A 21,020-nucleotide genomic window follows, 5' to 3' on the forward strand; every position below is an offset into this window, starting at 1 on the left:
GTTCTAATTGATTGAAAAGTACTGTTCGAATAATTTCAGAACTTAGTATTGAAAAAGTGACATAAACTGTTATTCAAAAAAACAATACAATTCAAAATTTCTTTTGATATCACATTTGTATCCTAATTTTAAACATGATTACAGATTTTTATTCAAATTCAATACATAAAAAATTTTGAATGGAAATATTGAATTTTTATTATTAATTTTTGTTGATTTCAATCCAAATGAACAGCACTGATTATGAATCTCAAAGGACAAATACTACTCCATTAATTGTTACACCGTTTCAGATCTTTTGCTTCCAAAATAGAAGCAACGCAATGAAGTTAAATCCTCATTTGAAGGGTACAGCAATTACATCATTATTGGCCAAAATGTGGCGTTCTCTTGATATAGTAGAAAAGCAACGCTTCGAAGAATGGAGTAGGGCAATTAGAACTCAACATTCGGACAATTTCGATTCTCAAAAAGCACCACTTTACCGAAGTCCTGAGCCAAAGCGCCCGAAACTTCAAATAGTAGAAACATACACCCCATTGGAATCCTTAGAATTACCTTACCCTCCGAAAATTTTTATCAGATCATCATCAAACTTTGGTCAACTTGTATCGCAAATATCAAAGGATACTGTTGTATAGATATTCTAATATAAGTTTTTGCTTTGTTTGTATAAAATATTTTTGCTTTCAATGGAATGAAAACCAGATGATTATTTTTTGTAAATCATTGAAATGAATTATAAATCATTCAAATCGATAACAATGTAAAGTTTTGAATTGTTTTGAGATATTTCACAAATAATTGAATAATTCCCTTGAATATGAAAATAATTAACAATTGAACCGCTTAATTACCATATCTCTTTAATATTTTAAGCATTTTCCCCTTATATTTTGATCGATTATTTGAATTGCCGATTGAAATTAATTTTATCAAAATTTTGAATTATTTGAATCACTCTGAAAATTTGAAGTTGTAAAATACATGATATTTCTATGTTGACCAAATTTGTAATATTTGTAATTTTCAATCACCTTTCAAAAGTTATAAATATCATTTTATTTCATTACCATGACATTGATTTATCACTTCTAATATTTAAATATTTGACTATAACGTATTTCTTTTTCAAAATAGCTTCAATAATTTAATTTTCAATCCGTAAAAGATTATTCTTCTGAATATTTGCTTCTTTATATTGTCATCCCTATATCTTACATTATCTTTTTGATTTTTTCCGATACGTCTCTAATATTCAAAGTAGTAGGATACGACGGGTTTAGTGACTTTTTTTGTTACATCTATATATAGACGATGCATTAAAATATATTTATTTATAAATCATTAAAAAAATTAACATTAATTTTAAAATAATTTATTTTTTTATCTTTTATAAAAGAATCTATATATAGATGATGTCAGATATTCCGCGATTAATTAAACATTGTTTAAATCCTGAATGGGTTAAACTTCAATTTAAAAATGAAGATTGTGAATTATTAAATGAATATGAAAGCCAAAATAAGCTAATGAGGTATAAATATAATGATAAAGAATATTTAATTTCATGGAATCAATGGAGTCATAATCAAAGACCTCATAAACGAGAAGAAGAAATTGAAAATAATGAAATGGAAATCATTGATGACATTAAAGAGGATGGAATTCCTAAATTTTGTAGAAAAACCTTTAGAACTAAGTTAGGAGCATATAAACGTAGAGTATTAAATCCTGAATATCTTAAACATCAATTTAAAAAGGAAGACTGTGAATTATTAAACGCTAATGAATATGAAAATGCTAAATCAAAACTGAGATATAAATATATTGGAAGTGATGAAAGGTGTAAAGATAAAGATAAAGTTTATTCAGTTTCATATAATAACTGGCACACGTTAGGGATAAGAAAACATTTAGGAGATTATGGGAAATGTTCTGAATTCTTTAAATCTAGTATGTACGAGAGAGTAAAAGAAATTAGAAATAATTATTTTCATGAATAAAAAATAAACTTTAAAAATTCATGTCTTACATTTTTGAATAATTTATTTTTTTAATTCGTAAGAAATGAACGGAACAAAATTCGTGACTGTGAATCAATTAATGGATAAACTTTCACCAATTCTCACCCAGGTTAAACAAGTAGACGTTGGGGCGGCGACAAATTTGCCCAGCCAGTAAAGTATTCAATTTTTTTTTGCATTTTTTTTAAAGCTTCTTAACTTAAATCATGGAATGTCTCAAAGACAAAAGTAGCATACAGCATGCAAAGCTAAAGAAAGATAATCATAATTAATACCTTAATTTTTAATATTACGCATTTTTAGGTGCAAAATTTAAAAACATTCTAATACAATAGAGCAGTTTCCAAAAGTAGCATACAGCATGCAAAGCTAAAGAAAGATAATCATAATTAATACCTTAATTTTTAATATTACGCATTTTTAGGTGCAAAATTTAAAAACATTCTAATACAATAGAGCAGTTTCCAAAAGTAGCATACAGCATGCAAAGCTAAAGAAAGATAATCATAATTAATACCTTTAAAGTTTAAAATCTTGATTTTTTTTAAAATCAAATATTTATAACTTTAATACATACAGCTTAAACCTTATACTTGTTTTCTCTTGTGAGAAAGCAATCTTACAAAGCTAACAATCCTAAAAAATAAAGAATTAAAATTTAATAATTTAATCTAACAAAATTTCTCTCTTTATCCTTTTGCACTCTTTATATGCAACTCAAATCCATCATATAATATTCCTATAATACTCTTGCCTCATACAATGACGAACAAACTGCTATTCTCATTTAATTACATACCAAATCTATTCAAATTTCTGAATTTTTAATTTTCATTTCAATTTCAAATGGAATTAGAAGAAGAAACTATCTTTACTGTTATGGATCTTTGTAAATTTGGAGTTAAACAAGAAATACAAGCACAGTATGGATATGGTGAACGTGTCAGGAAAGAAAGATCTCAGATTTCATTCCACTGCAAATATCCAAAATGTCCTGCACATTTTAATGTTGCAATCTTGGATCAAAATAAATACAAACTAATCAAAATAGTTGAAGAACATGATCATTCCGCCCCAAATGACAAAAGTCAATATTCGTCTGTCTTTTATCGCAAATATTTAGAACATTACTTCCAAACAGATGACAATCAAAGAGCGATAGCACAGCTAAATGCATTCAAAGATCTTGAAATTCCTCTTACAGGTCCGTCCATTCCAGAGATGTACGCTCAAAAACCACGTGCAATCAAACGATTTGCAGAGAGAATACATGCTCTTCAAACTAGATATTCTCCTGACGATGTTGTGTCATTGCAAATCTTTGTTCAGACAGTACAAGAAGAATCTCCAGATGATCTCATTGCATTTGAAGTCTCAGACAATAATATGTGTTTCTATTACGCGCCTTTTGAAGGCAAAGCTTATGCGCATAGTATCAAGACATTTCATATAGACAGCACCTATAAATTGTTGCGATCAAACATTCCATTGTATGCATTTACTGGCAAAATCAAAGATTTTCACATTTTCCCTTTTTTATATTTCTTTTGTCAACCAGACACTTATCAAAACATTCAAGTTTGCGTGTGCGCCTATCTCAGATGGGTAACAATTGAGCCAGAATACATTAGCATGGACTGTGCTCCACAGATAGCTCAAGCAATAGAAGAAAGCATTCCACAAGCTCAAATACTTTGGTGCGGAGTACATGTTCTTCGTGCAATTCTTCGCAAATCAAATAAGTTTTCTTCTCAAGAAAAATTTGAACAATTCTATAATTTGATGAAGGATTTAGTCTTCAAATTAGATGCAGAACATGAGGAAGAAGCAAATGCTGCCTATGATCAAGTTCTGGAGTTGCTCGACACAGATCCAACAGCATCTCAATACTTTAACAGACAATGGCGTTACAACATATCAAGATGGATTGCTAGTGACAGGCGTGAAGGCGACGCAACTAACAATATTGCCGAAGCTCATTTTAGAACACTCAAACATGACTATTTTCCTGATCGAAAAAATCTCAGAATTGATGATGTTATTATAGAAATTTATACAAAAGTGATACCATCTTTCGTTATCAAACTCAAAATTGATCAAAATCCAGCAGATGACCGTGTCATTAGGATCATGGAAAAAGCAACTAACGCAGAAATTGATGTAAAAAGACAAAGAAAAATCGAGAGTATTTCAATGCTCAATAGATTGCTCAATGCTGTTAGTGATGACTCAATAGATCCCACTAAAATATATCCTACCTTGAAAGTATTATTACAAAGAACTCATTTTATTTAATTTTGATTTTAATTTTAGATTAAATTATTAAATTTTAATTCTTTATTTTTTAGGATTGTTAGCTTTGTAAGATTGCTTTCTCACAAGAGAAAACAAGTATAAGGTTTAAGCTGTATGTATTAAAGTTATAAATATTTGATTTTAAAAAAAATCAAGATTTTAAACTTTAAAGGTATTAATTATGATTATCTTTCTTTAGCTTTGCATGCTGTATGCTACTTTTGGAAACTGCTCTATTGTATTAGAATGTTTTTAAATTTTGCACCTAAAAATGCGTAATATTAAAAATTAAGGTATTAATTATGATTATCTTTCTTTAGCTTTACATGCTGTATGCTACTTTTGGAAACTGCTCTATTGTATTAGAATGTTTTTAAATTTTGCACCTAAAAATGCGTAATATTAAAAATTAAGGTATTAATTATGATTATCTTTCTTTAGCTTTGCATGCTGTATGCTACTTTTGTCTTTGAGACATTCCATGATTTAAGTTAAGAAGCTTTAAAAAAAATGCAAAAAAATAAAAAAAAATTTAGTATCGATAATCTGAAATATGATGTTTACTTAAGCCGCGAGCGAAGCGAGTGGCTTAGTTTCGTAATTTCATACAATCTTTTTTCGAATCTGTTCTTTTCTTAAGCCGCGAGCGAAGCGAGTGGCTTAGTTTCGTAATTTCATACAATCTTTTTTCGAATCTGTTCTTTTCTTAAGCCGCGAGCGAAGCGAGTGGCTTAGTTTCGTAATTTCATACAATCTTTTTTCGAATCTGTTCTTTTCTTAAGCCGCGAGCGAAGCGAGTGGCTTAGTTTCGTAATTTCATACAATCTTTTTTCGAATCTGTTCTTTTCTTAAGCCGCGAGCGAAGCGAGTGGCTTAGTTTCGTAATTTCATACAATCTTTTTTCGAATCTGTTCTTTTCTTAAGCCGCGAGCGAAGCGAGTGGCTTAGTTTCGTAATTTCATACAATCTTTTTTCGAATCTGTTCTTTTCTTAAGCCGCGAGCGAAGCGAGTGGCTTAGTTTCGTAATTTCATACAATCTTTTTTCGAATCTGTTCTTTTCTTAAGCCGCGAGCGAAGCGAGTGGCTTAGTTTCGTAATTTCATACAATTATTTTTCGAATTTGTTCTTTTTGTCAACCGCGAGCGAAGCGAGTGGCTTTTTATTTTTTAAAATTTTTTTCTTTCTTACTTTTTTTTCCCTTACTTACAAATTTGATAGTAACTTACCAAATCTCTCTATCATATAATAATAAATTAATCCATTCTTTGTTTCAAATCTGACACTTTACATTTCTGACATGTAAACATGTCACTTTTCACTTCACCTCACTGGGCAAGTTTATGCCCCCCTCGTAAGAAATGAACGGAACAAAATTCGTGACTGTGAATCAATTAATGGATAAACTTTCACCAATTCTCACCCAGGTTAAACAAGTAGACGTTTATTTTGATGATTGCGTACAAAGTTTATTTTATAAAGGTAAGTTTAATATTAAACCTATTGCTTTTGCATTTGATGGTAAATTAATCGAAAATTCAAAAATTTGGGAATTAATTCCGGATATTGAATTTATAACAAATATTAAGGATAAATGGTTTTGTAATAAACAGAAATTCATCAAAAGTGACAGCTCTCAATTTTTTGACATTTGTAAATTCTAAATTGAATGAGAAAAATGAAATAATACTAAGCATAATACAATATTCTAGATTTAATTATAATTAGGAAAAAGTTAGTTTTGAGAGTACTTTTCATAGGCATATAGAATGAAATCTTCTGAAAAATAATATCACATAAACTCATATTATTTTCTAATATATAACTATTTTATATAAAAATCAAATTCAATGATCTTAAAAGCGAAGGATAAACCTCAAAATTTACGAATATAATGAGTGGGAATATAATGCTTATCTATCAGAAAACCATATGAAATATCAATTTTTGCTTTACGCCTAATTTTTGACGACAATTAGCAAAAAATGTTAAATGTTAACACTCAGTCCATTTGAATATGAAAAATAAAATTGACTTTGATTAAATGTTTTTATTTATCATGCAATTCTTCTTGCGACCAAAGATTTGAATAAAAGTTCAAAAAATAAGATAGCTTAAAAAATAATATACGGTAGTGTTTACTAATAGATGAATAGTATATAAATTCTATTAAAATGGATTTGATCCAAAAATATATAAAATTTGATCATAAAAGTAATCGTTTTCAATTACTTCTTCATTTTAATTAGAGTAGGTGCCAAAAGTGCTTACTCTTAAACAACCCTTAAGGAAGATTATGGTTACCCAGATACTCTTGACTTTAGTGACAGATATAAAGAAGCTATTAGAAAGTTCAAGGAAGGAAATACTGACCCGAACCTATTTAGCTTTATGGTTCAGCATCAAATGGGATATAATCTCAAACCTGGAAAATACAAGCTCGCTAAGGGATATGATTTAATAGCATATCATCCAAATGACATGAATGAATTTACTCCGAGATATTTGATGTCAGAGCTAAATGATAATTCAACTCTCTTCATGAAACGCGTAAAAAATAGAGACGGAACGAAAGAAGAAAGGTTTATGAGTCCAGATGACTTAGATAGGGAACTTGTTAAAAACGGTCTCGGAATATATGAAATGCCACCAGATGAGGTACAAGAAACTCCACAGGAAGAAGTTCAGATACAACCAGACATGGAAGAAATAGTTCAGCAACAACAGCTAGAAGAGCCTGAAGGAAACGAACAAGTCCCTCCTTTGGAAACTAACTTCACAGAACTAGATGAAGATTTGGAACAGCCGAAAAATCTTGACCCTGAACAAGAGTATGAGGAGAATATGGAATCTTTCCAAGAGTCTAAGAAAAATTCGGCTGACATAGTAGAAGGATATCGAAAAATGTTCACCGACATACAAAAGACTCCAACATCAGATGAAAATATTCAGCATAGAATGGAAGTACTGAAAGAAAATGTACGCAAATACAATAATCCTTTTTACTTACGACCATATAACGTTCAATCTTTGGCTGAACTCGGTGAAAATAAAAGGTTAAATTTCAACAAAACATATAGAAATGAAACATTGTTTAAAGTTCATTCAGAACCTAACCAATATGGAAACAAACCTACTTTTGTTTCTGCAGACTATGGAACTACAATGAAATGGGGTCATAAAGCTAATCCGGATAGGTGGTTCATAAACTTACAACCTCAATTCCAAGAAGTTGTAGACGCAATGGAAGTGAATGGTGAACCAGATATAACGGGTATTTTCAGCGCGGCTTTAATGCCATTGAAAGATATGAAAGATGCAGATATTTTGGACCAGTATGAAATGAACATGGCTGAGGGAAATATAACACCTGACGTTCTAGAACATTTATCTCAAAGAACTACACAGAACCATAGAGATGGTATATTTGGTGAAGAGTTTAGAAAGAAAGTTAGGGAGAGAGAAGGAAGAGAACCTATTGTACATGACCTTGCAAACGAAAGTTTGCAAAATGTCATAAAAACTTACTTTGCAGACAATGAACCGAGAAGGGATGAATATTTAAGAAAACTCAAATGGACAGTACCAAATGAAATGTTAGTATTGAAAAACATGTTCCTTGACAAAATAAAACCAACTACAGAAATAAATGACGCAAGACTGAAACGTTGGGGAAAAGCTTTCCCATTCACAAAAGATATTATTGGTTACATGGAAAGAAAACCAGAATGACTACAAAAACATATATTTGGAAACGAGCTTATTCCATATGGACAAGCTCCGTTTGAAGAGCTTGAACCGGAAACTCAGGAAAGAGTCATGCAAACAATACGCGAAGACTCAAATACAAACTATGACAAAATCTTTCTAGGATATAGGTTACCTGAGATGGGCGACGAGTGTGGTAGAATTTACGAAAAAGTGACACTTAACCTTAAATTTCCAAACACTATTTTTTGATTGTATTTTGTTATTTATATATTTATATATATATGTATATTTATATATGTATATATTTATATATGTATATATTTATTAGAAACTGCTTCATGGTGTGTTGAGTATTGTTGAATAATTTGAAGTAGTGGTTTTTGAAATCAGCACCCCTATGAGAGCGCTGGCGACCGAAACACCACTAGTAAGATTGTGTATTAGAAACTGCTTCATGCTGTGTTGAGTAAGCTTCGATATCTTTATCAGACCACCTTTAAATTAACCACTCACATTCTCACTGTGGTCCATCTAAAATTTGTAAGCTTTATGACATAAAATTATATTATATGCAGGATCCCACCTATTACTTAATCTTTTTGGAATAAATGTTTTATAATATTTATCGATTGATTGTAATTTTTTGTATAAAAAAAGTTTTTTATTTATATTAAAAATATATTCGGTTAATGATATTATTGTTGTAAACAGAAATTCATCAAAAGTGACACTTCAGAAAAGCTAAAATATTGAATTTTTGGAACTTTTGATAGAGCACGTTTTTAAATATTTATTAAAGTAAATGTATATTTTGTAAAGATTCTTTTTAATATAAAATAAAATTTTGAAGAAGAACACAAAATCTTCTGAAAAATAATATCACATAAACTCATATTATTTTCTAATATATAACTATTTTATATAAAAATCAAATTCAATGATCTTAAAAGCGAAGGATAAACCTCAAAATTTACGAATATAATGAGTGGGAATATAATGCTTATCTATCATAAAACCATATGAAATATCAATTTTTGCTTTACGCCTAATTTTTGACGACAATTAGCAAAAAATGTTAAATGTTAACACTCAGTCCATTTGAATATGAAAAATAAAATTGACTTTGATTAAATGTTTTTATTTATCATGCAATTCTTCTTGCGACCAAAGATTTGAATAAAATTTCAAAAAATAAGATAGCTTAAAAATAATATACGGTAGTGTTTACTAATAGATGAATAGTATATAAATTCTATTAAAATGGATTTGATCCAAAAAAATATAAAACCAAAAATAATTGTTATATTTTAAATGAAGAAGTAATTTAAAACGATTACTTTTATGATCAAATTTTATATATTTTTGGATCAAATCCATTTTAATAGAATTTATATACTATTCATCTATTAGTAAACACTACCGTATATTATTTTTTAAGCTATCTTATTTTTTGAACTTTTATTCAAATCTTTGGTCGCAAGAAGAATTGCATGATAAATAAAAACATTTAATCAAAGTCAATTTTATTTTTCATATTCAAATGGACTGAGTGTTAACATTTAACATTTTTTGCTAATTGTCGTCAAAAATTAGGCGTAAAGCAAAAATTGATATTTCATATGGTTTTATGATAGATAAGCATTATATTCCCACTCATTATATTCGTAAATTTTGAGGTTTATCCTTCGCTTTTAAGACCATTGAATTTGATTTTTATATAAAATAGTTATATATTAGAAAATAATATGAGTTTATGTGATATTATTTTTCAGAAGATTTCATTCTATATGCCTATGAAAAGTACTCTCAAAACTAACTTTTTCCTAATTATAATTAAATCTAGAATATTGTATTATGCTTAGTATTATTTCATTTTTCTCATTCAATTTAGAATTTACAAATGTCAAAAAATTGAGAGCTGTCACTTTTGATGAATTTCTGTTTATTACATTATCTTATAATTTGTAAATAAATCTAGTAATAAAATAACTTTAATAGTTGGTGTCACTTTTTCGAAAATTCTGGTTTTTTCCATGCAAACAATACGCGAAGACTCAAATACAAACTATGACAAAATCTTTCTAGGATATAGGTTACCTGAGATGGGCGACCAGAGCCCAAAGGCAAAAAGGACATGGGAAATTTACAACATACTAGGTGAACATGAGGCAAAGATGCTACAACTTGAAGCAGAGGGCAAGTTACCAAAAGCGACACCAAAGAAGAAGAGAAGAGTAGAACAAAGTGAAAGTAGTGAAGAAGTAACTTCATCTAGTGAAAGTAGTGGCAATGAAGGAAAAAGAAGAGTTAAAGATTCAGTTAAAAACTCAGTCAGGAAGAAAGTAAGCTTGGTCCGAGTGGGTTCTATTATGACATATAAATCCAACTATTCTATATTTTTACCCATATGAAATGTACGCCGCTCAGAATATAACGCCAACAGTTTTGGATGCCATGAACGGAAATGTTTCCGAATGGTATAACGAATGCGACAATGCCATTAGAAGGTCAGAAATAGTTCCTGGAACTTACGAATATACAACTGCTGTTTCTTATGGAAACGTAGGTGAGTTTGGAGAAGGTTCTTCAACAACAATAGATATTGCTTGCGACAGGTTTCATATTATTTCTATTGACAACTCATTCTTATACGTGGAACAAGACATTGAAATAAAACCTTCTGCCAAGTTGTCTGACAAGAAAGGTTGCAATGGAATTTTCTATGTCGGATACCAATATGCTCCAGAAGTTTTCATGGGATATAAGATATATTCTAACTCTGACTTAGTTCAAACAGTAACATGGGCAAACTATGAATGGTTCGCTTTGAGAAACTCAGTACAACCAAAAGCTAGAGAACAAACAGACCAGTATGCAACTATTGAGAAAATAAGAAGACTTGACCCTAACGTTCCAGGAGTTTATGTTAACCTTTCTGGTTCAGATGGAACTGCTGCCACTAAAGTAAAACTGAAACTTAGAGTTCCTTTGTCATCTTTCCTCATCTTCAAGTTTTTAAGATACTTGCCAAACTGGGCAGGAAAAATTTCTATCGAACTTACTCCAAGCAAAAATAACTTAGTCATTGCACCAACACAAGACCCATTCACTCTTACAGATACAGCTGGTGGAGCTGCCAGCATACCATTTGGAAAATGGTGCAAAGAGAAGTTTGACTTAGACTTTGGTTTCTCAAACCTCAACACTGAAGTAAACTATCTCAGGACAGCAGACAACAATACTGCTTGGGTTCCTATTAAGTTTACATGCGAACAGTTTGAATGCAAGAGAATAGAAAGCAGACTTGCAGTCTATAGTTGGACCCAGATATTTCAAATGCTTTAGCTGCCAAATATATTTGCAGTTCCACTTATGTTCCCTATACACCAAATATCTGTCAAAGACTTTGCAGGTGAAGTTGGAAACCAAAATCCAGGAGCCGCAGGTGCAAGAACAGATATTGCTTTAACAACTGCAATGAAACATGCAGATACTATGTTTGTACTGTTCAGACGAACTATAAATGACTATTCTTGTTTCTACAACCCGGTATTAAATATCATATAAACATAGATGGCAAATATTATCCAAGAGAAGAATATTCTACAGTTGAGGATATGAGGTCATACAACTTGACATTAGATGCTATGAACTTTAACAACAACTTCACAACAACCATTAACCCTGAAATGCAAAGTTCTATTATGCCATATGTGAAGTATGGACTCATACAGGAGGTCAAAAAACTCAATATACAAATGGAGACCGTTCAAACTTTTGGCTTGGCATTCCATTTGCTGACTCAGAAGACTTTATGGGTGGTATTTCAACTGTTGGTACTGTAACAAAATATGGTGACAGAGACGGTCCAGATGAATTGAGAGCAAAGAAGTTTACAAAACCAATAGCACTTTTCACGGAAGATGCTCTTTTGAAGATTCGTTCGATGAAACCTGCTGGGGCTCCTCAGATTGGCATAACGACAGCTTCCATCGAGCAGATTTTGGCAGCAGGTCAGTAAGTTGTTCTTGAACTGACTTCTTCCTCCGTCAAATATTGACAGTACGCCAGTTTTGACATAATATTGTAAGATAAACTTTCCTTTAGTAATATCTTGTAAGTTTTGAAGTTATATTTTTGTCTGCTTCAAAGAACTTTCACATTTCAGTTATACCAACTTCTTTGCTTTATGAAATATTTAGGTTCAGCAAAGACTGCTATTCTATAACATTTTCCATTGTTTGTGTAAAGAACTATTCTGTCAATGTATTTTATTGTTTGTGAGTATAAACTTTGTTCTGCTTCAATTCAATAAGATATCCGAATACGTCCATCTTTTTATTCTAAGTAAAATGTCATTTCCGAAAATAGAAGCGTAAGTGTTTCAAAAGGTTTAATGGGGTGGCAGATGTGAAGTTTAAATTCACCAACTCAAACAAACAGTCAAAGTGTTATTGTCAATGTCAAAGACAGAGATGTTGAAAGTGGAAACCATACGAAGACGAAGATGGTATAACAATTGTTCCTGTAAAAGAACCAACATATCCTGAAGTTAACAGAGACTTAAGTTCTGTTGCAGATATTCGAAACGACTACCAACAACTGAAAGACAAACTTCAAATCAGGAGAAGATTTGTCAAGCTTTAAGTATAATGTTAAACTTGGTTGAACACAAACCCTGTAAAAGTGAACTCATATGTCATTGCACCTCATGAAGTTTTGAAAGAACTATTGAAACTTTTGACAGAGGCAGACGATATAAACATCAAAGAAAATAGAACCCGACATTAGTTGCTGTGGTGTTTCATATAATGTCATTGACAAGATATACGTTATGAAGGAGGTGAAACGTTGAACTTAAAATATAGTTTCCCAGACGTTATAAAAATATTTGACGACCACAACATTTCATTAAAATTTATTTGCTAAGTAAATGGCAGAAGACATAATGGTTTTACTATTACGACTAAAAACCCTGAGTCATATAATTCTATAACAACAAACTTACAAAGTCCTCAAGGACGATATTGTAAACTAACCTTAAACAACAATGACGACTAAAGCCTGTTTTGCTCTTTTGACACCAGAAGACTTTATTGTTGTGAATGATAAAAAATACTCCTTTGAAGATACTTACTCAGATATACCACCAACAGGTTTTTGTTGACTTATTTAATACTTTAAGTACGGGTGTAACATGTGCTGCAACTAGAGCAGGTTTCATTATGTTTGGATGTCCGACTGAGTTTACTATAAACGATATGAGCTATAATACAAAAACTTATTTCTGGTTTTTACTACCAACAGTTTTCCTATAACAGGAAAAGGTGTCATACAAGGAATGTCTATTCCATTGACATTAACACACCAATCTTATATATTGTTTCAAACTTAGGTTCAAAGTGTTATTCGAATGTCGACAGAAACTATTATGACCAAAAAGATACTTATGCGTATAAACAATACTTTCTCTGCTGGTTTGCCTATTGTTCATTCGAATGCAGAATTTTCAACCTTAGTGAACTCAAACACTTTGGCAGGTATAACGTTGACATTAGTTGACGCAAACTTTGTTCCTGTAAAACTTTTATGTCCTATGTATTTGTCAATGACGGCAGAAAGTTTCGAATTGGAAGATGCAACTGGTGAAAGTATTGTATTACAAGAACAACTTCAACAACAAATAGCTCAAGAACAACAAATGCAACAAATGGAACAACAAAGTCAAGAATAAAATAATATTTTTTTTATTTTTATAAAAATGTACAGAATAGATGTTTCAGATTTTTATGACTTCCAAGCATTCAGAAATATGTGTCCATTTAGAGACTATAACAAAGCAGTCGAGAATTTGAAACGTTTAGTCATTTATGTTGACTCTGCCCCAGAATGTTATGTCATGAAAGAATGGGATGTTGTCTTTAACAAACCAAGAGCAACAATAGTGTCTGAACAAGAATGTAGACAGAAACTTAAGAAAATAAAAGTTGTACAAGTTGGAATGAAGATGTTAGATGCTTGGAATATCTTATTGTCAAAGTTAGAAGATTTTTCAGTTCGAGGTATAAAGTTCTATACACCTTCTCCAAACTTCTATTCTATCTTCACTGGATATAAATACGAACAAGTAGAATGGAAACACAGTATTATAGAAGCTTGGTTAGACCATGTCAAAGAAATTATATGCAATGGAAACGAAAAGGTTTATGAGTATATCTTATGTTGGTTTGCAAACATCTTACAACATCCAAGTGCTAAAATGAAACTGCTCTCATTATAATTGGAAAACAAGGAACTGGTAAGAACACATTCTTTACAGATATCTTATGCAAACTGTTAGAAGGTTATTCGAACCCTAATATGACAAACTTAGAAAACATCTGTGGCAAGTTTAACTCCTCAATAGAGAATATGAAACTTATAGTTTGCAATGAACTTCAAAGTATAGATACAACAAAAGTTTTGAACTCAGATGCTTTGAAGAGTCTTATAACAGACAAAGTTGGAGTTGTTGAAAGAAAGTATAAAGACCAAAGAGTTTGTGAAAATGTTGCAAACTTCATTATGGTTTCAAACAATGCTGTTCCGATGAGGTTAGAAAGTTCTGACAGAAGATATGTAGTTGTCAGAACGTCAGAAGCTCATATGCAAGATACAGAATATTTTTGACGCTTTGTCAGAATGTTTGACATCTGACTTTTACAACCACTTGTTCTCATATTTCATGACATTAGATATTTCTAAGTTCAATCCAAGACAAATTCCACATACCGAAGAGAGACAAACATTGTTAGAAGCAAACAAGAGTGTTTATGAACTGTTCGTAGATGAAACTGACTTTGTGTCATTAGATGAAAGGTCATTGTACGATTCGTATAAACAATATTGTCAAGAATATGGTTATATGGCAGCTTCTAAACGTACATTCTTGGCAAATGTCAAAAGTCTTTTAGATGTTCAGAATGGTGTATATACAAAGAAAATTTTTTCTGAGTAAATTTTAAAAAAAAATTTTTATCCGATAGAAAAAGATGGCAAAATTCATCTCAGTAAATAAATACATGACAGAAGTCAAAGATAAGTTAGCTCCATTCACATATTTGAATGTTTACTTCTACCATTTTGAAAAGTCTTCATTCAGCAAAGTTTGGAACATCGAACCAGTTAAGTTTGCTATTGTGACTAAAAATGGTGCGAAATTTGAAGACTTAGACATAGAAGGTTTGTTAACAGTCAAAGAAAGTTTTGACAGAAGGTTCTCAAACCTTAAAGAAGGCAAAGCATACAAACTTGTTATACCTTATGAACCAAAGAAGACAGACGACTATGAATATTATGAGTCTAAAGTTGTAGAAGTTCAAGGTAAATTGGGTAAAAAGATTTTAGAGTCTAAGCCAGTGTTTACTCCTAAAGAGGAAGAGAACATTGACATTGACCCAGAAATGTTCTAAAAATAAAATTTTATTTTTACATGTCAAATTTCTTCTTCGGTGGAACTGGCTCTGGTTCTTTCTTCTCTTCTACTTTTTTTCTCTTTCTTTTCTTTCTTCTTCTCTGGTGGAGTTATGTCAAATTTCTCAGAACCATATCTATGAAAAGTTCTTTGTCCTTTAATAGCTCATCTATTCTGTTTTCTATTTCATCTTCAAGAACAGCGCATGTGTCTTCTTTGCATTCTAAGAACTTATGTTGACTTCATCTTTCCAATCGGCGTCATCTCTGTCAACAAGTCTGTCATTGACAAATTTTAAGACTGCTCTTTGTAATGTTTTATGGTTCTTGTCATATTCCCAGAAACAGAACTTTAGAACAAATTCACCTTTCTTGTTTACACTATGTAAGATTTTATGGTCGACAGATGTTTTGCTGTCAAAAAGTTTGTCTCGAATATAGATAGCGAAATCGCTAGACATTTTCTAAAAGATAAAAATTTTAATTTTCTAAAAATATGTTAGAAAAAAAGTTTGCTGACATTGACAAGAAATTTGAGAATGTTTTAAACAAGAACAAGAGGAAGTTAGAAAATGCTCAGATAAAGCCTATACATGAAAAGTTCTTATTTGCTCAGAATGGTATAACAGGTCTAATTGCACCACCTGGGTCGGGTAAGACTTTCACTTATCTTAAAATGGCTGCACACAACAAGAACTAGATGAGAAGAAACCCATTCTATGAGTTAGTTGTTATTTGTTCGACTTCTGGTCAATTTGACCAAACCGTCAATTCGTTCAAAGATATTATAAAGAAGTCTAAGTTAGTATGTATAAAGGATACTGAGTTGTTAGATTGGATAAAGAAGTACCAAAGAAGAGTTTTGAAGTATAATGCTATAAATGAGTATATAAATTCTAAGTTCAAAGACCCTAATGAGGAAATGCAGAGAATATTAGAGAAGAAACACTTCAGAAACAAACAGAAAGAGATAGAATACATTTCGAAGAAATTGCAATCTTACGATTGGAAAACGTACCCTCATAGATGTCTTCTTATCTTAGATGACTTCGCCTCTCATCCTTTGTTAAAGAATAGAGAACAAGATATGTGTCGAATTCTTAAGAAGCTCAGACACTTTAACATCTCTGTTGTCATTTGTGTACAGACAGCAAAGAGTTTAAGTAAGGATGTAAAGAGAATACTTACTGACATTGTACTTTTCCCCGGATTGTCCGAAGACGATTTCATGGAACTTATGAAAGAGTCCATGGCAGGTAAGTTTGACAGACATGAACTATGGGAGAAGTACAAAGTCATACAAGACCCTCATACTTCTTTCAGAATTCATATCTACGCAAACAAAGTTCAAATTGTGTAAATGGTCAAGCTTGAAAAATAAAGAGTTCATTTACTCTACTTGTTTGAAGTTGTCAAAATACTCTGTTATTTTTTCCTTCAGTAATGTTAAGTCTTCTTTGAATGTAAGTATTGTACAACCTTTAATATCATAGTGTGTTTGAGGTAACGTATCTTGAACTATTTGTTTCACATCTTCATTTGGGGTCATTGAAATCGGTAAGTTTTCGCGATAGAACCAATTTCTGTCAGATTTGTAAATCTTAGCAAGGTCGTAAAAGCTTTTGTTGTTTCTTCTGACTAAATGCAACATAACCATATCTCTGTCTTCTTCTTTCTCCAACTCTTCAGTGTAAATCATATACTTATAACTCTTTTCCTTACCTTTGGTACCGAACGTGGTATTCTTTTCTGAATGCTTTTGTCTTTTGCTTCAAGCTTGTTTTCCATCTCTCCACGTTCTGCTTTATATAGTTCATCTAACATCATGAAAATATAACAAGCATAACGAGGTGAAGCCCACATTGCTACAGCATTTACTAAAAGTCTATGAACATAATAACCTTTCAAACCAGGAGCCAAATTCTTGCGATTTTCGTACGGAATCTCTTCTCTCGGTTTTCCGAGGGAAGCAATCATATGAGGAAATTCTTCTAAAAGTTCTTTTGTCTGTTGGTTTTCAAACCAATGATATGCTTGCTTTGTAGAACGAAGAGCATTCAAAATACTTTGCATTTGGTACATATCGTCTTTGACCGAACGAATGAGACGTAACTGTTTGTTATACTGTATGTACTCGTATTCTTCATTTATAGCTTCATGGACTATAACTGTTGTTGTGTTCTCTGATGTTGACATTACTGTCTTTACATACAAAATAAAAATTTTTCTTAGAAAAAAATTAGCGTTATTTTTCTAACTAATGAAATTCATTATTTTTGTGCTGAATTCAGCAAAAATATATTTTAAGGTAGATGGTTAGATCTAACCCGATATCTAACCTCATTTCTACCCTCAGCCGCTAAGCGGCGAGACCCAAAGGTCTTGAATTTTCATGAATTTTATATATTAATGTTTTCGTTAAGCCACTTTGTGCCGTCAGTCAGTCAGTCAGTTAATGAAATTTACACCAAAAATATATTTTAGGGTAGATGGTTAGATCTAACCCGATTTCTAACCCGATTTCTACCCTCATGAATTTTCATGAATTTTATATATTAATGTTTTCGTTAAGCCACTTTGTGCCGTCAGTCAGTCAGTCAGTTTAGGAAAGACTTTAGAAAGTTGTTGGAAAATAAGTCCTGGGAAGAGTATTATAAGGCATTTTGTGAAGAATATAGCAACAGTCCGAATTCCGGCGGTTGCTTTTTATACAAAATTCATGAGGGTAGAAATCGGGTTAGATCTAACCATCTACCCTAAACATTATTTTTGCTGAATTCAATAAAAATAATGAGTTCATTTACTCACAATATTTTTGTACAAAACGACCCCAAACTTTTAACTTCTTTTCTGCAGCTTCTAATGCTATCTTAGCGAGTTCATATTCTCTAAATTCTCTCTTTAAATCTTCTTGTTCCCATTGGTCTAGTTCGTATGGAGAATCTCTATAACATAACATATCTCACGTTCATGTTCTAATTGTTTTTCGCACATTTTTCTAACTTCTTGTTCGAACAAAGGTTTAGCATTCTCTACTGTATCTTCAAGTTCTTCTTCATCTAATTTCTCATGAACTTTCTTGTCTATGGAGTCCATAATATCTTTGACATAAAATGCATACTTTACAGAGCACCATTCAGCAAACAAAATGAACGAGGTCAGGATGTATGTAAATACCTGTGAATTCATTTATAACACCCTTAGTAAGCTCATAAAATGCTTGTTTTGAGGTTGAGCCACTTTTGGCTCGACCGTATTCTTTCATCCAAAACTCAAGAATTTCCTGCATTTTAGCATATTGAGAAATCTGTTTAAATGGTTTAACCTTCCCGCTTCTCTTGCCATCTTTGTTGCATTAATGTAACCATCCTTGTCTCTACGTAAGACTTCAATACCGTTATAAGTGCCTTTTGTGAATGTTTCGCCATTAGATTTGTTCGTGAATGTTTTTGCTTCGACTGACATTTCTGTTATTACATACAAAATAAAAAAATAAATAAAAATAAAACTAACTTTATTTTTTCTGTCTTAAGGAAATTCGTGAAAATTCATGAAGGTAGAAATGGGGGTAGAAATGAGGTTAGATCTAACCATCTACCCTAAACATTATTTTTTGGTCCGGGAACAACTTTCTCTCAATTGGAGCTGTAGATACTCTTTGCGTAAGCGGTTCAGACCTCTTCGAAGTCTTGGTCTCTCTTCGATTGAGATTGGAATTGGAATTGCTGGGGTGGAGCTTGCTGGAACAACCAAGGGTTGGGGAAGTAAGGCATAGGCTGAGGAGGGTAGTTCGGAAGCCTTGTGGTGGGTAGTAACCTTGAGGTGGAAATTGGTAGTAATTCGGAGGTACTTGCTGGAACTGAGGTTGCTGAGGAGACTGTTGTGGTTCTGCAGCTTTCGGTTCTTCTGGCTTTGGAAGGCATTCAGGAAGAGGAACGTCAGTCATCCGTTTGTGTCCTGTCGGAAGGAAAAATTTTTCCTGTCGGATGGAAGAACTTTTTCTGTCGGAAGGAAAAACTTTTTCTGTCGGAAGGAAAAACATTTTCTGAAGTTCGACCAAAAAGTTCTCAATTTTCGAAAATTTGAATGGTTTACGGACGGACAACTGGAAGAGTTCTTCCTGTTGTCGGGAAAAATTTTTCCCTTTGTCGGGAAATATTTTCCTGTCGGATGGAAGAACTTGGAACGCAAGAAAGACTTGACGAGGCAATTTACCTAATTGAAATTAACGAGCTTGTTAAAGACTTCCTCAGGCAGAATGTAAAAGGCAAGCTTGTTAACGGTTGGATAACGGGAAGGGCTGCCTTGAATCTCGAGATTTCGACTGGAATTCCAATTGAGGTACCAGAAGGCACCTCCTTTCGACGACATAAGGAGATGAAGAAGAAAGAACTCTTCTCAAGTTCTTTGCAAAGCGCCCATGGATACAACTTCCAAACAGAGAGAGTCCAATTCCACGAATTATACGAATTCTCAGAGCACTGTTCCACTTCTCTGGTCAGCCGTTCTACATAACCTGTGAAGGCGACATTCAGCCAGTTCAGTAAACATCTCATTTTAACTCACTTTTTTATGTTTTTTGTGAAAGTGTCAAAAATAAATTGTTTTCATGAGTTTTCTACGATGTTTAGAAAAAATGTTATTTTCTAATATCTTCACATTCAATACTTTTTCAGCAATTTTCCGTAGTTATATATGAAAGACAATTCGAGATAAAAGTAATAGTACAATGGAATAATATTGTTGCACACCATTTGTTGTGAACCAAACTTGAAAGTCAGAGAAACTGTTACTAGGTGGTTCGTAGAATTTAGAAGCAAAGTCATAAAGTCCTTACCAATACATAGAAAACTATTGTTGCTTGAACTGAAACTTGCATGACACATAACATTTTGAGGGTCAAAACACGTTTCTATAAACCATCAAATCTGCTGGTGGAAGTATAAATTTAAATGGAACCATCTGGTGGTAATGGTTCGTTCTGGTTTAGTAACCGAAGAATTGTGCCCAAACGTTTGTCTACTTCCCAAAATAAAAACTCTGTATCTCTTGGAGGGTTAATTTCAATCTTTTGAAATGAAACGGTGGAGTTCATCTTGTCATATTCTAGTTTCAGATAGTATGTTCCATTTAGTAAAGAGTCGTATTTTTCTTGAAATTCCCAATAATATTTGTTCATTTGAGTTTGAAAGTCATCTAGAGTTTTCTCAAGACTTTCGTCTGAACGAACTGTAAAGATTCTCATTTCGTCAAATTTGTCTATTAGACCATCAGGACCTTCATACTGCCCATGAAAATATACTGCGAACATAAATGCGTTAGTTCTATTTGAAAACAAAACTCTTCTAAATCCTATTGCCTTTGCATCTGAAGGACTTTGAAGCCAACGAATTGGATAGTCAAACCTGTATGCTCGGGATGAAATTTCTTCATCTGAAATAGTCCTACCAGCATTTGTAAAGATATAGTCTAACGGTTTTGTATCTGCTACTTTTGTTCTTTGTTTTTCAACCTGAAGCATTTAATATATGTAAAAA

General features: G+C 32.0%; 7 protein-coding genes and 6 pseudogenes across 13 annotated transcripts, besides 10 other annotated features; 8 read left to right on the top strand and 5 right to left on the bottom strand.

The window, feature by feature from the left end:
- Positions 1–24: 24 nt before the first annotated feature.
- On the top strand, positions 25–698 carry TVAGG3_0284120 (HMG-box family; the record flags this gene model as incomplete). The annotated part of the gene is made up of 1 exon (XM_001323644.1): positions 228–641. One exon carries the CDS (start codon positions 228–230, stop codon positions 639–641), a length of 414 nt encoding a protein of 137 aa, XP_001323679.1.
- A 1,456-nt stretch (positions 699–2,154) lies between these two features.
- Positions 2,155–2,177: a terminal%2Cinverted (terminal inverted repeat of MuDR-6/TvMULE4 transposon ID:TVAGG3_0284130).
- Positions 2,155–5,674: a mobile genetic element.
- On the top strand, positions 2,874–3,382 carry TVAGG3_0284140 (MULE transposase domain-containing protein; the record flags this gene model as incomplete). Its single annotated transcript, XM_001323643.2, has 1 exon — positions 2,874–3,382. A coding segment is annotated over one exon (509 nt), but the record flags the coding sequence as incomplete, so codon positions are not given.
- A 249-nt stretch (positions 5,675–5,923) lies between the features above and the next one.
- Positions 5,924–5,960: a mobile genetic element.
- Positions 5,924–5,960: a terminal%2Cinverted (terminal inverted repeat of Banshee-A3 transposon ID:TVAGG3_0284150).
- A 751-nt stretch (positions 5,961–6,711) lies between these two features.
- TVAGG3_0284160 (protein of unknown function, DUF4106 family) lies at positions 6,712–8,052 on the top strand (the record flags this gene model as incomplete). The annotated part of the gene is made up of 1 exon (XM_001323642.1): positions 6,712–8,052. One exon carries the CDS (start codon positions 6,712–6,714, stop codon positions 8,050–8,052), a length of 1,341 nt encoding a protein of 446 aa, XP_001323677.1.
- A 678-nt stretch (positions 8,053–8,730) lies between these two features.
- Positions 8,731–8,768: a mobile genetic element.
- Positions 8,731–8,768: a terminal%2Cinverted (terminal inverted repeat of Banshee-A3 transposon ID:TVAGG3_0284170).
- A 1,174-nt stretch (positions 8,769–9,942) lies between these two features.
- Positions 9,943–9,979: a mobile genetic element.
- Positions 9,943–9,979: a terminal%2Cinverted (terminal inverted repeat of Banshee-A3 transposon ID:TVAGG3_0284180).
- An 85-nt stretch (positions 9,980–10,064) lies between these two features.
- TVAGG3_0284200 (protein of unknown function, DUF4106 family) lies at positions 10,065–10,411 on the top strand (the record flags this gene model as incomplete). Its single annotated transcript, XM_051228927.1, has 1 exon — positions 10,065–10,411. A coding segment is annotated over one exon (347 nt), but the record flags the coding sequence as incomplete, so codon positions are not given.
- Positions 10,065–10,489: a mobile genetic element.
- An 8-nt stretch (positions 10,490–10,497) lies between these two features.
- Positions 10,498–21,020: part of a mobile genetic element that runs on past the window's edge.
- On the top strand, positions 13,793–15,028 carry TVAGG3_0284220 (annotated as a pseudogene). The gene has a single exon. A coding segment is annotated over exon 1 (1,236 nt).
- Positions 15,093–15,482, top strand: TVAGG3_0284230 (protein of unknown function, DUF4108 family; the record flags this gene model as incomplete). The annotated part of the gene is made up of 1 exon (XM_051228928.1): positions 15,093–15,482. One exon carries the CDS (start codon positions 15,093–15,095, stop codon positions 15,480–15,482), a length of 390 nt encoding a protein of 129 aa, XP_051098658.1.
- On the bottom strand, positions 15,529–15,944 carry TVAGG3_0284240 (annotated as a pseudogene). The gene has a single exon. A coding segment is annotated over exon 1 (416 nt).
- On the top strand, positions 15,980–16,843 carry TVAGG3_0284250 (annotated as a pseudogene). Its single transcript has one exon. A coding segment is annotated over exon 1 (864 nt).
- Positions 16,874–17,565, bottom strand: TVAGG3_0284260 (annotated as a pseudogene). The gene has a single exon. A coding segment is annotated over exon 1 (692 nt).
- On the bottom strand, positions 18,284–18,948 carry TVAGG3_0284270 (annotated as a pseudogene). Its single transcript has one exon. A coding segment is annotated over exon 1 (665 nt).
- On the bottom strand, positions 19,070–19,525 carry TVAGG3_0284280 (uncharacterized protein; the record flags this gene model as incomplete). Its single annotated transcript, XM_051228929.1, has 1 exon — positions 19,070–19,525. One exon carries the CDS (start codon positions 19,523–19,525, stop codon positions 19,070–19,072), a length of 456 nt encoding a protein of 151 aa, XP_051098659.1.
- TVAGG3_0284290 lies at positions 19,654–20,030 on the top strand (annotated as a pseudogene). The gene has a single exon. A coding segment is annotated over exon 1 (377 nt).
- On the bottom strand, positions 20,600–21,004 carry TVAGG3_0284300 (uncharacterized protein; the record flags this gene model as incomplete). Its single annotated transcript, XM_051228930.1, has 1 exon — positions 20,600–21,004. A coding segment is annotated over one exon (405 nt), but the record flags the coding sequence as incomplete, so codon positions are not given.

Source organism: Trichomonas vaginalis, chromosome V (assembly GCF_026262505.1).
Source record: "Trichomonas vaginalis G3 chromosome V, whole genome shotgun sequence".
NCBI classification, from domain to species: Eukaryota; Parabasalia; order Trichomonadida; family Trichomonadidae; genus Trichomonas; species Trichomonas vaginalis.